This window comes from Hipposideros armiger, unplaced genomic scaffold (assembly GCF_001890085.2).
Source record: "Hipposideros armiger isolate ML-2016 unplaced genomic scaffold, ASM189008v1 scaffold_169, whole genome shotgun sequence".
Classification (NCBI taxonomy): Eukaryota; Metazoa; Chordata; class Mammalia; order Chiroptera; family Hipposideridae; genus Hipposideros; species Hipposideros armiger.
This window is the reverse complement of record NW_017731519.1, coordinates 1,237,519-1,252,334: the sequence shown is the minus strand read 5'-3', so window position 1 is coordinate 1,252,334 and position 14,816 is coordinate 1,237,519. Positions and strand designations below refer to the sequence as shown.

At 33.1% G+C, this 14,816-nt stretch overlaps 1 protein-coding gene across 1 annotated transcript in view; it reads right to left on the bottom strand.

Moving 5' to 3' along the window:
* The window catches only part of BCKDHB (branched chain keto acid dehydrogenase E1 subunit beta), a 183,712-nt gene that overhangs the window by 51,173 nt on the left and 117,723 nt on the right, over positions 1-14,816 (bottom strand). The window contains exon 9 of the mRNA XM_019651917.1: positions 5,846-5,932. Coding sequence (XP_019507462.1) covers positions 5,846-5,932 — 87 coding nt within the window. The remainder of the gene's footprint in view (positions 1-5,845; positions 5,933-14,816) is intronic.

Below are 14,816 nucleotides of genomic sequence, written 5' to 3'. Positions count from 1 at the left end.
AGTCATAAAGTGATACGAGAACTAACACTGGTTTGGGCCAATGCGGATCTTGAATGCTGACGTAAAGACCTATTTCTACAGCCAAAGATGATCTATTGAAGGTTTTCAAAAGGGAATGGACAAAATTTGATGTGTGTTTTAAGAAAATAATGAATAGTAATATGATAAGACGTGAGAAGCTAAAGAAGACAATTTAAAAGGTCCAGAAAAAGTTGAGGAGAAACAGAGCTCATTTTGATACAAGCTGATTTCTAGACACTTGCAGATTGCCATGTGCTATGTCTACCTTTTGTGTTTCATGTTAAAATCCCTCCACATAAGCCATTTTATCATACACATTTCTTATCATTATCAAAATTAGCATGAAGTTGAAATTTTGAGTCTAACACTCAAAAGCCAACCTTGAAAGTTTTCAATTTGAAAGTTTCAAGAATAGCCATGCAAATGGTTGAGACTGACCAAGAAAAAAGGAGAATTAGAGGGCTTGGCCACATTTTCACTAATAAGCAAAGGAGAAAAAGACATTGATGGAGACAAGGTGTGGTCAGGGCAAAGAGGAGGACCAAAAGAGTAGCATGGTTAACTACAGTGATATAGCAGCCCCATCCATGATGCCTCCCTGAAAGATTTAGTCTTTGGTTCCTATCAATGGCTGTAGAAACTGTTTAGTGAACATTCAATAGGCTTTAGAGCAAAATGCCATTTTAAAAAGAGCATCCTATTAAAATATCTGAACACTCTGCGTTAAACTGCTTTTCTGATGTTCTGGTTCCATCTAAATAGAGTTTAGTACAGAAGTACATTTTTCCTGATTGCTGTATCTTTTTTTCCTGATTGTTGGCAAATGTTTTTGCATTACCACTTTAAAAATAAAAAAAGTAAGATTATAAAATTCCACTAAACTATTCATCAAATTGCTACTGTGATAGTTTGATGACTCTTACTTTATAAGCATAGTAACTTTAATTAAACATATTTCCATGACGGTAAAAAACCCAAGACCACTTAGGACCTTTTTCCCTCTTCTTCAGATTAATGTTTTAATAGAGTGCTTGTAAATCCAGTAGTAATAATAAGTTCATCACAAAAAAATCCTACTATATAATCCTAACACGAAACAGTAAGAAAAGCAAAATTCCTTTACTTGAAATTATGAAAGTTCCCTTTTACACAATGATTTGTATGAACCCTATAAAAATCCTCTCAAACTATTACAATATGATTACCTTAAAAATTATATGTCAGTATTCACAATTTCTGAGTTCTTATTCTAGGAAAAGGGACCGCACAGAAAGGATGGAACAATGGTATGGAAACTTACCATTCTCTCCAATTGGACTCTTTATTACAGACTTATTGGTTCCATGTGTTTAAAAAAAAAAATTGAAACCTTTAAGCCAACCCCAGTCCCTAAAATTTTTGGAACTCTTATTAAACATTGGATCCAGAAAAAAAAAAAAAGCATTTTTTTTATTATCGCAAGCCTATCAGAGTCAAGATTTATTTCATCATTATGGGAATGTGTTCGAAATTAATAAAGGTTGCTTTCTAAAAGGCTTAAAATATGCTATTTAAAGCTGCTAAAATACCACAAATTACTTGATCTCAATAGTTAAATAAAGAATGCCTATTTTGAATATTTTGTTCTAAAACACATAATACAGATTCATTTGGAGGAATACTGAAATGGATGAGGTTAACACGTTTTTTGCACAGTAAAGATTTATTTTTAAAGCTGTGGTTATATAAAGCCGAGGAACAGAAACATCACATAAAATTAATTCATATAATTTTTTGAAACAAAATCTTTGCTCAACCTATACAATGAGGTCAATGAATTACCTAAACTCTGTTGTCTTTATACATTTCCACAAATCAGGGTGCACAATGCGAATGCACTATTCCCTAAAGGAAGCTCATCTCCAAGTTTTGGTGTGTGTGTCAAAGGAAAGAAGGAAAAAGCTCCCTCGCCCCAAAGTGAGAACAGATGGGAATGTAAAATTAGATGGGAAAAGACAGGGAAGCTTTGGATGACCGACCAAGAAATCTTCCCCTGAGGGGAGCCAAATCTACCAGACCTCGGCTTGTTCTGCTTCCCAGTTAACTTCCAAATTAAATCCAATAGGTATACAAAGCAGTCCTTAGATTCGACGTATTGGTTTTGATTTTTATGAGCATTTATATTAATTTTATGAAGAAATCATTGATAAATATGCTACCAAAATTTATATGCAATCAATATAGTGTCCTAATCACTTTTGTGAGTTTAACGTTACTTCAAACCTAATGTTCACAATGAAATTTTTTAAAATAATAAATGGCTTTATAAACAAAAGGCAACAGGCATGAACAAACTTGCATACGATGAACTCCTTGTATGATGGAAGAACCGTCTGGTATAAATTGAATATTTATGTAAATAAAATACGAATATATTTCATATTCATTCTTTTCATATTTTATCTATATAACTAAAAATAATCTTAATAGTAATGCCAGCAGTACTTCCTACACCTGGCAAAAAAAATTCCTTTATTTGATATCTAATTATATATAGCATGATATAATTTTTCTATCTAAAAATAACAACTATAATCTTAAAAGAATACTTTTTAGTGCTATATTCTCTTCAATATTTTTTATTTTTAATATGGGTGATAATTTAGAATTGGAGGAAAACAAAATGGTGCTCTGAGGTTTGAATATATTTAAAAACAGTAGTTTATTTTTAATAACCATTCTCTTAAAATATTATAATATTAGTTTAAGAGCAATTTTGTAAGATTAACCATGAACTTTTAAAGAGCTACCAGATTATCTTCACAAAATAGTGTTTATGGAGCAGATTATTTCATGTATGCTGTCTCTCACATAAAATTTACATTCATCAATACAAAGAGAATAACTCAGTATTTTAATAAATAGTGCTCAAAATTATAGATCATTCTCATCCATAATCAAAACTTCTTTTCCAAGACAACAATGAAACGTTCTGTGTACCTTTTCCCTGTCATCCCAGAATATTGGCTTTCAATGTATCTTAACCCTGTTTTATCTTTTTTAACCCTACTAAGTATACACAACAAAAGTAAATATAGGAGAAATATGATTCCTTCCAAGTGGTAAAAGCAACTGCATCTCACACCTAAGGGATTTCAGTTTAAACAACCCAAGGCCCTGGTAATTTGATACGGGCTTCACTTTTAATAGGGAATGAGGCCTTCCAAATAAGATGTTTAATAAATAATACATGGCATTTAGTTGAATACATGCATGAAATAATTACTGAAAAGTAGATTTTATTGTCCAGAGTACTCTAAATTATATGCAATCACTATCACCAACAAAGAAGAAAGTTTCTCAAGGTGTCTACCTTGCTTGCTTGCTTGCTTTCTTTCTTTCCTTCTTTTTAATCTCCCTTATGAATATATAAAAGCCACAACAGGCAAGCTTTTGGGGATACTATGTTGATTACATTTTATTAAAATTCATTTTCCACACTTTCCATTTATGCAAATAAAATTAGAATTAAGCAAAAACTATTAACATTTTCAAATACATCCTCATATTAATATATAAAATTCTAAATCCTCAAAATATCAAATGCAGATCCCTCTACAAATTTTGCACTATTGCCTTCATTTTCTGGTTAGTTGGTTGAATGATTTTAACATGAAAAACAGAGAACATTTTATAATGAAGCCAAAATTGTTCGATATTCCTCTTGGGCGGGGAGGCTTTGAATACAGAATGCACATACATACACACAACATTTACTCAATATTCCTGTCCAAGTCTCAGATCTTCCACTGTCTTTTTAAACTGGGTAAGTCAAGTCGCAAGCACTTTGGATGACAAACAGTTACTATAAAAGGAATATGGTTGGTTAGGTCAGGATTTCTCAGACAGCAGACACCTGAGGGTCTCGGTGCATATTCTTGGGAGTCTGAGAGTGTTACAAAGTGTCTTGTTTTGGTGTCTTCATATTATGATATAAATTTAATTATATTCTAGATAATCTCATTCACAACTTATAGCACCTATTATCACAATTTCAGGATCTGATTTTGATTCAGTGTTTATGATCTTGTTGGTGGTAGCTTTTTTGTGGTGACTATGTTTAACTCATCATATGGTGCTCCTCACACTAGAATTGATAAGTTGTATTCTTGATACCTGAGAGATATTTTTCTGTCAACACCAGTCTACATATTATTCAAGATCAAGAGACACTAGGTTAGACAATCTTTCTAATTCCTCCCCTTTTTGAAAAATGTTACATTCTATTGCAGCTTACTAATAATTTATGGAGATCGAATTTAGGGAGCACACTTAAGAGAAAGCAAACTTCACAAGAGGAGTTAGATATGTTCCACTTGTTTTGCTTTTACATTTAAATGCAAATGAAACTTCTGAGATAAGAATAAGGTGGCATTCATTGGTCAAAGTAAAAAAAGGCTGTCAGATAATGGTTAACACTTCTATTAGCAACAGTCACTATCATTTCAAATGGTTTAATGAACTATATATTAACTAGGAGTCAGAAAATCCCAGTTTCTTTTTCCAGTCTTGCCTCTGAGTTGAAATAGCATTTTGGTGTTAGAATGATTCTTGTTAACCCCCACTTTTTACAAAGTTAGTACATTATGCTACTCAATGAATAAAATGCACAATAAATTCCAGGTATGCATGTTATATGATGATAAGGAGTATGTTTCAAATTGTAATTTACAAAATAAATAGGAAAACAACAAATCTATAAAACTCAATTTGCTTTTCTTAATTTTGTTAGTGACATACATAACATGTAAAAATAACAGTATAAATTTTGTTTCTGAATACAATTATGGATTATTTTTATCTAGTTTTAAGAACATTTATGTTTAAATTTGCTTCATCTAATTTAAAAATATTTAGTTTTGTCAATTAGAACTTAAAGATATTTTATTGGTAGAAATCATTGTTTACTGGTTAAAAGCTTAAAAATAAAAGCTTATCATTACTCATATATCATAATCATATATCATATCAAGTTTTTAACCATATACTCTTAAAGGAATTCTCAACTTATATGTATTTTAACAAGAGTCATCTTAACACCAGTAAAGAGAAGTAAAATGTTTGCAAACTGAAAAGATATTCTGAATTTAAAATGCATATACTTGACATTTAAAATATAGTTATTTAATTTTTAATTTTAAAAATTAGGGAAATAAAACATTTAAATCATCTTATTCATATCTGTGATATAAATGTGAATATTAGTTTTAAGTAAAAATTCTCCATAAAGAGGTGTAACTTTTCCTGATATGCAGCATATTAACTGAACACTTTTAAAAAAGAAATGTTTTAAACCACTTCTAAAGTGTTACCAATAGCATAACAAAAAATTACTTATTAAACTAATAAACTATTGATTTTGAAATTTATTGAATTTAAATTATTGATTTTTGATAGATTCATTTTTCTTTGTAAGGTGAAGGCTGGAGAATCTAAGATCAATTTTATAATCACTATATTTCATAATAAGCTTAAGTTTTATCAAGACAGAAACATCACATTCAAATTTAAGTGTTCTTGTTATCCTAGCAAATATAACTGACATTAGTTTATTAAACTCATTTGACACTTTCTCCTTCCTATGAAGGAATTTTCAGCTTTTATTATTCTAAAATTTCTTTTCTAGATGATGTAATTAGACCATTAACTATAATTAGACCACCAAATGACAAATGTGCATTTCCAAAAAGTGAATACTTTTATGTGTTGTGATAAGTAATCTTTTCTTGGACTAGACACCTACAATTGCACAAATGTTAAAATCAGTGCCAAAAAGTTACTCTACCTGAATTGTAGAGCTGATCTCCGATGCAAAACCGCCCGTCAAAGGAGCCTCATGACTGATTAGCAGTCGCCCCGTTTTGATCACAGACTGAAAAAAAAAGAAAAACCTGATGTTGAAGAGAATATTTTCAAGTATGTGCTGGTAGTTTTAATTAGCTAATAAAAATAAATTATTTAAATCCAATAAAGAATGAAAAACTAGTAATTCAATTTTAAGTTACAATTCTCTTTTAACTAGACAGTCATTTGATTTTTGCCATTAAAATTTTTTTCAATATAGTTTATACTCCTAGTACAAAACAAAAATGAAATTTGTAGTTCTATGTATGTCATTAAATATGCATTCCATTATAAAATATTTTGTATTATAAATCAAATTACTGTATTTCACATTTTCATTTCTCAGAATCTTTTTTTTTCATATTACTTTAAGAATAAAAGGGCTGTTTTGTTCATTTTGGGGTATATTTGCATATAAATAAACAGTCTTAGAAAATACTGCTTTGCGGAAAAGGAAAACACAAAAATAGCATGTAAATGCTGTAGCAAAGAAAAAGCTCAAGCTACTAGATATTCAAGGAGACTTAGAAGGAAGAAATCATTGTGAAAGTAAAACGGCTACATCCCTCTATGCCCATGTGCATTAAAATCTGGTTAACAACCACAACCCCGTTTTAATGTAGAAAATCTCACAAATAATAAGGATGTATTCTGAATACTGGCTCAGTGTGGTTGTTCACACTGTGCATGATATATTCTGTACAATAATAAACCAAAAAGGATAGCTATGATATCTTAGCAGGGTGCCAGCTCTGTAAGGTAAAAAATATTAAAATAACTTAAAATACTCTGAACAATTACCATATTACCAAAGAGAAGTGGTAATTTCTCCTCTACATGTCTAATAATTTGATATCACCTTCATTAAATTCTGTATTACTATTTTATTAATATGAGATAAAATCTAAGCAAAATTATGTATATAGATTAAAATTTTTCCTTCATCCGAGGCAATTGGAGTTTAGAATTTTAAAAGTATGTAGCAGTTTAAGCCAGCAGATATTAAATTCCAAGATATGGCCAGCAGCTATAACAAAAACAAGTTACTGTATCTACTAAGTAAATAGTGACTGAAGAACATAAAATTTTATGAACCCTTAATGAACATCATCCCTACTCCCAATGAAATGCTAACCTTGGAATACTGGTATTTGGATTTTATCAGTGATTAATTACGTCATTTATGACAGTCACAAATTAAATTTTGGTGTACCTGGTTAGAAATATAAAGAGACAAAAATAGTCCACGATCATGAAAAAACAAAAACATTCTCAAAGTGTTCTCTAAAAGTTGTCCTTAAAGGATTACTGATTAAAAAAAAAAAGATTTGAGCATCAGACCTTTCTTATAGCTCTGAATCCCAGACCTCTGCCAATGTAAAAGCATCTAAGGATGAGGTAGCTCAAATCCATCTCAGCTTAGATGGTGCATCTTAATTTTCTAAGACACAGAAAGGCAAAACTTCTATAAAAATGCTGCTGTTACCTTAAAACTCCACACAACAGAACTGGTGCTTTTTATCTGAGTTTAGGCCTATTCAAAGTCAAATGACAACCTTGGAATGATTCCTGAAAGCCAATAAGCAACCTAGGCAGACAGCCTAGGCTTCTTATAGCCTGTATGGTGTGGTGGGGAACTAAGCACAGATACACCCAGGACAAAAGCTTCCAACCCATGGGGGTCATGCAACATGATGTGTAAACAGATGAAATCCAGAGACCTTCTGAATGTCTTTCAGCAGGAAAAAGTCTAAATAAACCAAGATGCATCAATACAGTCAAATACTATGCAGCCATGAAAAAGACTGAGGCTATGAAATGATGTCCATGATAAGTTAATTGACAAAATAAGCAAATTACTGAACAGTATAACCTCATTTTTTTGTGGAAAAAACAATCACCACAGCAGTGGAATGCCAATAAATATAGCTATACATAGTGAGCTGACATATATAAATACTCTGGAAGGATTCATTCCAAACTATCAAAACTTATTTCTCCTGAGAAATGACAGCGAAGAAATTGTAGAAAATGGACTTCGGCTTTTTACTTTATATAAAAAGTATTTGCACGTTCTTGAAAGTAGTCTACATAAGTCTAAAATAAATAAAACTAAAGGGAAAGCATTTGAATTAATGCTGAAAGTAACAAATACATATTGTTGTAGTCATTTCCTCAAAATACAACAATGGTTTTTATGGTATCTTAAGACTAACTTCAGATACAAGGAAACCCCGGTTCCAAACTCTATCAGCAAACAGGCACACTAAAAACACAGGGAGGCAGCCTTCCCCTGCCAGTCTCTGTATGATCTTGCGCGTGTCAGGATCACATCCAGCTCATCTCTCGACCATGAAGCTCTTGGCTCCTAGGCAAAGTAGGAAATAAACTGCTGGGATCAGAGAAGGTCAAGTTCTTCGACACCTCTGTGTGTGTCATACAAACGTGTGCTCTTACAACAGGAGCTACGCACTGACAATTATGGAAGTAAGTCCAGAAATGTCTAAAACACCAAAAGCAAGAGGGTAGACACAATGAAAATCAGTAACACTGTGAGTTTATGGAAATTGTCAAGCTATACAGACCAGTGAGAGAGAGAGGGTGTGTGGCAAGAAGAGAGGAGTCAGAAATACTGATCACAATCATAAACAACTGATTGTCACAGGAGTTGCTATGTGCCTGGTTTTGAGCTCAGCGTTTTACATTGAATACTTCAGTTAATTTTGAAAGCACCTAAGTTTCATTTTTGCTTCTTAAAATCAACCCTAATACTTAAAAAACATTAAAACGTATAAAAAAATTGCATCAAAATCCTGGAAAATGACAAAATTTAGAAGTAACACTGATACTGTCAAGTCATACTCTCAAACGATTAGCAAATAACATAAAAAGACTGAGTCTATAAATACACTTCAATGATTTTGTAAGTTATACTATAAATTAAACTTGGTGTATGCTTTTTAATCATTCAGCTTTAATTTACTAAAATTTCTGAAGGTAGTTTCTTTTCTATACTATTTTGGAAATTAACACTTAATATTATGATAATGAGCTTGTTACAAATCTACAAAATTGAACAGACTGTTACTCTTTCTATTCTTTGGGATTTGGTTAGCTATTCCAATTAAACTACATGTTTTTGTCAACTCTAACAGGCAACTGATTTTCATACATTGAGGCACAATGATATATAACTGCCAGGAAATTTTACTAGCCAAATTCAGCATTTTGACATGCAAGTACTTAGATAGTATGAATTAATATGGGGCCTTTCACCGGAGACAGCTGCTAACCTTTTTTAAATAAATAACTATAGATATAACTACCAATAATACTTTAAAATTTATGTTTCAATTTTAATGTTTCAAGTTTTCTTCTGAGATAAATGTATTCCGTCACTTGAAAAAACTTGAAGTGTTTAAACAGCTTTTCAATATGAAAGCTGAACTTATCTAAGCCAGGAAAGATCACACACATAAGGCTGGATTTTCCCGTATCTGCTTCTTCAAACTCTTGCCACTCCGACCTGCTCCAGGACCCTGGCCGTTGGCAGATGGCGCACCAGTGAGTTAGAGAGGACAAATGGCACCAGGGAAATCTGTGCCAGTGAAAGACCAGGACTGTGAATGACTGTTTTCTGTGTCCTTTAACACAAAACAAAAGGGCTTTCTTTCCTAGAGGGGCTTGAGAGGATGTATCAAGAAAACTTTAAAAAAACAAATCTGAAAGGCTAGGAGTCACACAGAAACACCGTGTGGCTGCTAAGTCAGTTAGCACTGGTCTACCCTGGATTTCTCCCAGGGAATCTCATTTTCTCACCGTTTCAGTTAGTCGTCCCCTCCCCTGAGAAACAGCAGCATCTATTACAAGAGGAGGTATCAAAATCTCAACACTCAACGCAGGATGACATTGCCAACCACAGAAGAATCACCATTTCCCTGTTCCGATGGAACCCCGAGGATACTTCGTTCCTGGTTTGGCCACTTCATGACTGTTCCCCATTGTCCATCTTCTACCCAGACGTCATTCCTAACGGCGGTCACTTCAAGTTATCTAGGCAGGATACCTAGCACAATGCTCAGGAGATAGCAGACGCTCAAGCAATTTAACTAGTTAAATCTATTAAAATAACTTAACTAGATTAAGCACGTCCTTGCTTACCTTATTGAAGCTATTGCTTTCTTGGCAAAATCAATCTTTAAAATAGTGCAAAACTATACTTCAGCACATCCCCGAACAATTTAAATATGAAATAATAGACTCCAAATTGAGGATATTTTAACATAGCTTTAATAGCAAGAAGTCTGTGGTAATAGCAGAGTTGCTAAGTTATACTCCATTAAAATGACTGCACAGATTTTGGCTGCCCAAACATTAGACATATGGTTTAGTGAATGTAGCCTTTAAACATTTTACACAATCCAACCAGGAAAACTGTTATGCTGTCATTCCAGGAGAAAATAATACAGCCAGGCAGACCATTAAGCTTGCATATGCCTGAAAGTGAAAGAATGACATTCAAAAAGCAAAATGCATATACATATATGTTTTATATCTACATATATTTTATACATATTAAATATATGTATATTAAATACATGTATATTTAATATGTATATGTATATATGTAAATATTTATATGTATATATGTATATATGTAAATATTTAATATGTATATATGTATATATGTATATTAAATATATGTATATTAAAATATACATATATTTTACTCCTACTCAAAATCTATAGCAAGATTTTTTTCCCCTACAGAGCAATTCAACACCAAGTTTGGTCACCTTTTCTGACTTCTGATAAGTAGAAAAGTAACACTTTGAATAGGCAATTTATAGCTCTTTTAACATTTTCTTTCTAAATATAAGGCTAACAAAAGGCAAAGGAAACATCAAAGTTGGCCTTTACCACTTCCTTTTGAAATCAAATCTGCTTAGAAATACAAGCAGAAGAGTCAACTCATATACCTGTGCTTTATTGATCAAAAACATATATTTATTTATACCATTCAGAGTCATCAAAGATATGGTTTTAATTAGCTTCAAATATCACTGCAAGTGAATTAAATTTTTGAAATGTTTTTTTTGTTCTTGTTTAGTAGCCAAACGCACTTGAAAAATTAACCAGAAAAACCTCAAAATCACAGGCCCACAAAAGTATTAATATATGCCTAGTAACTATTATTAATCACCACGATCTTCACACACAATCAGACCAGAAGCTGATATTCCACTGGAGAAACGCCAATGCTAAAAGAGAAAAAACAGTCACGAACTCCAGAGAAAGTTCGGAAAAGTCCATTTTGGCAAGGATATTAGTGATGGAGTTACAAATATTTTTGGTATTATAGGAAAGTGGTGTAAACTGAGAAAAACTAAATCCTCAGAGCTCTATCACCCATCTGGAAAAAGTAGGTAAGGGAGCAAGTGAAGCATAAAGAGAAGGGAATCAAGTCAACAGGAGAAGAATGAGCAAGTCATACTGAGGAAGGCATGAAACGTTTGGGAAATTTTCACGCATCCTCACTAGTTCATTCCTGCATGAATTATTTGTATAATCAAAGCTGAAACACTGAAGAGCCTACTAAAAATCACTTTTGCAAAAATTAAAAGTGGACATCTTTCTGAAAGCTACTTCAAAGCATGTCGGATGAGCGTGTTTCTGTCGATCAACCTTACCTTTCATCTGGTTTCCTCATCGTCCCTCCAAGGTTCCAGTCACATCAGGCCAATCGTTACTTGGTGAATGTGACCCATGCTTTCCTGTCTCTGATTTCCTTCCCTAATTGGGGGGCATTCTATCCCTCCCTCAAGACCCATCTCATCCAATCCCTCCTGCACAGTCCCCGCAACTAGCTAGGCTTTCCCTTATTATAAACCCCCTGGTATACATTCTAGAGACCATTTCCTAATAAAATTTGAGGTCACCGACAATGCAAAGATATTCTATGAAATCCAAAACCAGAGTACACAAAAGTCAAATACTAGGTCCAAGGAGTCACTCACTGCTGTACCCCTCGTGAGGAACACTACTAATTTACCTCATAGGATAGCCCAGTGGACTTCTCTCATTCCCCCTTCCAATCACACTCAAAATCACAAATGGGAATACAGCAGGGATTTGGTGTTATTTATATTTGTGTCTCCTGCTGAACATAGTGTATGACAAGTATGCATTAAAATGAGCAAAGTATGCTCATTTTATTATTTTGGGGCAAATGTATACATTATTAAAACATAAACAGTTTGAAAAAGTACCTACATATTTTGTTTCTTTGTTTTGGGGGGTATTCTTTTCCATAGGGTAGGTGTGTGTATGTCCTCCAGCAGACTAAATCATTCAAGAGGACAAAATTCAGAAAGTATTGAGTATTCCTTATGTAACCACAATACCTAATATATAATTGTGGATAGTCAATAAATGTCTTTAAAAGCACATACATAGACAGTAATTTAAATGAATGACTGACAAGCCTCCAATTCTGTGATGTCTTTACTCTCTTAAGAGGGACTGATAATGCTATAAAAGGCAATGAAAACAAAGTCCTAAACACCAAGCTCAAACCATCGTTCTAATTCTGACAGAGAGCCCTCTGGGCCAGTTCTTTCAACCTATATTTCCAACTCCACATAGTTTCTAGAATAAGGAGTTAGCAGTACAAAATATGTTTCTGATTTTATGTACATCTTTTTTAGTGCATGATTGTTAACAAATACACAAACACAGAGAATATAGCCTTTCCTTGGTACTGAACATAAGTTGCCTTTCCTACTGACAAAAGGATATGTCACTACAATGATAAAAGTATTGTACTGGACTGGTGGGCATTTATTAGATGTGTAGCTAAACAGGGGTGAGTATATAAATAAATATGTCTTAAAAGTTTTTTTCCACCTTTCCCATTAGCTTAAACATCACACAAAGTATAATAACTGCCTCTAGGAGTTAATATAAATTTTTTGAGTGCCAAAATAATTTTTCCAAGATTGAAGTGGCCACTTCTTAAGTTGTTTTGTAATTTCATTCTTATCACTGCCCTATCATTTTTCAGCAGGATTTAAAATACTCCCAAAAACTTGTACCCAGTCTCTGCGTCAACTCTATCAATTTCTTTGTCTGAAAAGAAGACATTATAGCATGTCACTTGGATAGTAATACTGTTGACTTCCATGTTGTAGAATTTAAGAAAATTGTTAACATGGATTACTATTAAAACACTAAGCTGTACTTTTGAAACACAATCAGTGTTGTATCTTCTATATCTTCTATTCTTAGAACCATCTGGCCTCTTCTAAGCATCTTCTTTGCAGTTCGCCAATGGCAGGAAGCATGAAGAAATATCATATAACTAAACCTTACTGTAAATATGCTTATATTCTCCTAATAATTGAAAAAGTGGGAGTACAATAGCTACTACATTCCACTTGGGAAATCTAGAACCTGACCCAACAGTAAAGACCATTGGTGGTACCATTCTACTACATTTATTATTAATTCAGGCACTTTACCTTCATCCAAGTAATACTGTTTTGTTACCATGATGTTATACACATATTGTGTGTTGGGGGAAGCGGTTGAAAACTCACAGATAACTCACAAACCTAGATTAGCCTCTAGGTTATAATTATGAGCTGACTAAAAAGTTCCAGTTTTGTTTGTTTGTTTTACCATTTTAACCATTTTTAAGTGTACACTTCTGTGGCATTAAAGACATTCACATTGTTGTACAACCATCACCACCATCCATCTCCAGAACATTCTCATCTTCCCCAACTGAAACTTTATACCCATTAAACAATAACTCCCCCAGCCCCTGGTAACCATCATTACACTTTCTGTCTCTATGAATGACTAATCTAGGAACCTCATATAAATGGAATCATCAGTATTTGTCCTGTTGTGACCGGCTTATCTCTCTTAGCATAATGTCTTCAAGGGTCATCCATGCTGCAGTATGTGTCAAATTTCCCTCCTTAAGTTTGAATATTATTCCATTATATGCATATACCACATCTTGTTTATCCATTCATCTCTCAGACACTTGGGTTGCTCTCACATTTGTACCCAGAGTGAAATTGCTGATTACATGGTAATACTATGTTCTGTTTTGTTTTTGGAGGCATAACCATACTGCTTCACAGCAGATGCACCACTTTATATTCCCACCATCAATGCACAGAAGTTCCAATTTCTCTACATCCCCACTAACACTTGTTTTTCTCTGCTTGATAGTAGACATCCCAATGGGTGTAGAGTAGTATATTGTGGTTTTGATTTGCATTTCCCTAATGATTAATTACTAATCATTTTTTAATATTTTCTTTTTAATTTTTTAATCAGGCTGTTTGATTTTTGTTGTTGATACAGGTAGTGTTTTAAGAGTGCTTAAACCATCTAATGTCTTCAATTGACCCCTTTGAGAACTGGAAATAAAATCTTTCAGAATATGATACTGTATATGGAAAAAGACATAATCAAACTCAATGGTTCACCATGTCCTTTTTCTTAAAAAAGCTTCACATCTGGTTTCCTTGCCATCTCCATTCCAAAACAGACGCAAGGACATTTTTTCCTAAGATCACTAATGTCACATAGATCCTTTGCCAAACAGATTATCTAAGACAGCACTCTTCTCCTGAGAAATCTTCAACGGTAAATCATTTGGCCGGAACCACAAAGATAACTTATAAACAGTAACATCAGCTGTAGTCTCCTGCCCAATGAAACAATGGAGTCTAGTTACACACTTTAGAACTTTCTGAGCCTCATATCTTTGCTCTATAATCGGCCAATAATTAGGAGATAGAATAAAGCCAACAAAGTTTGGAATTCGTTCAAATAAGAAAATATACCTTTATTATCTTATTTGAGCATTATATGCAATCTCCCAATTAACTTTT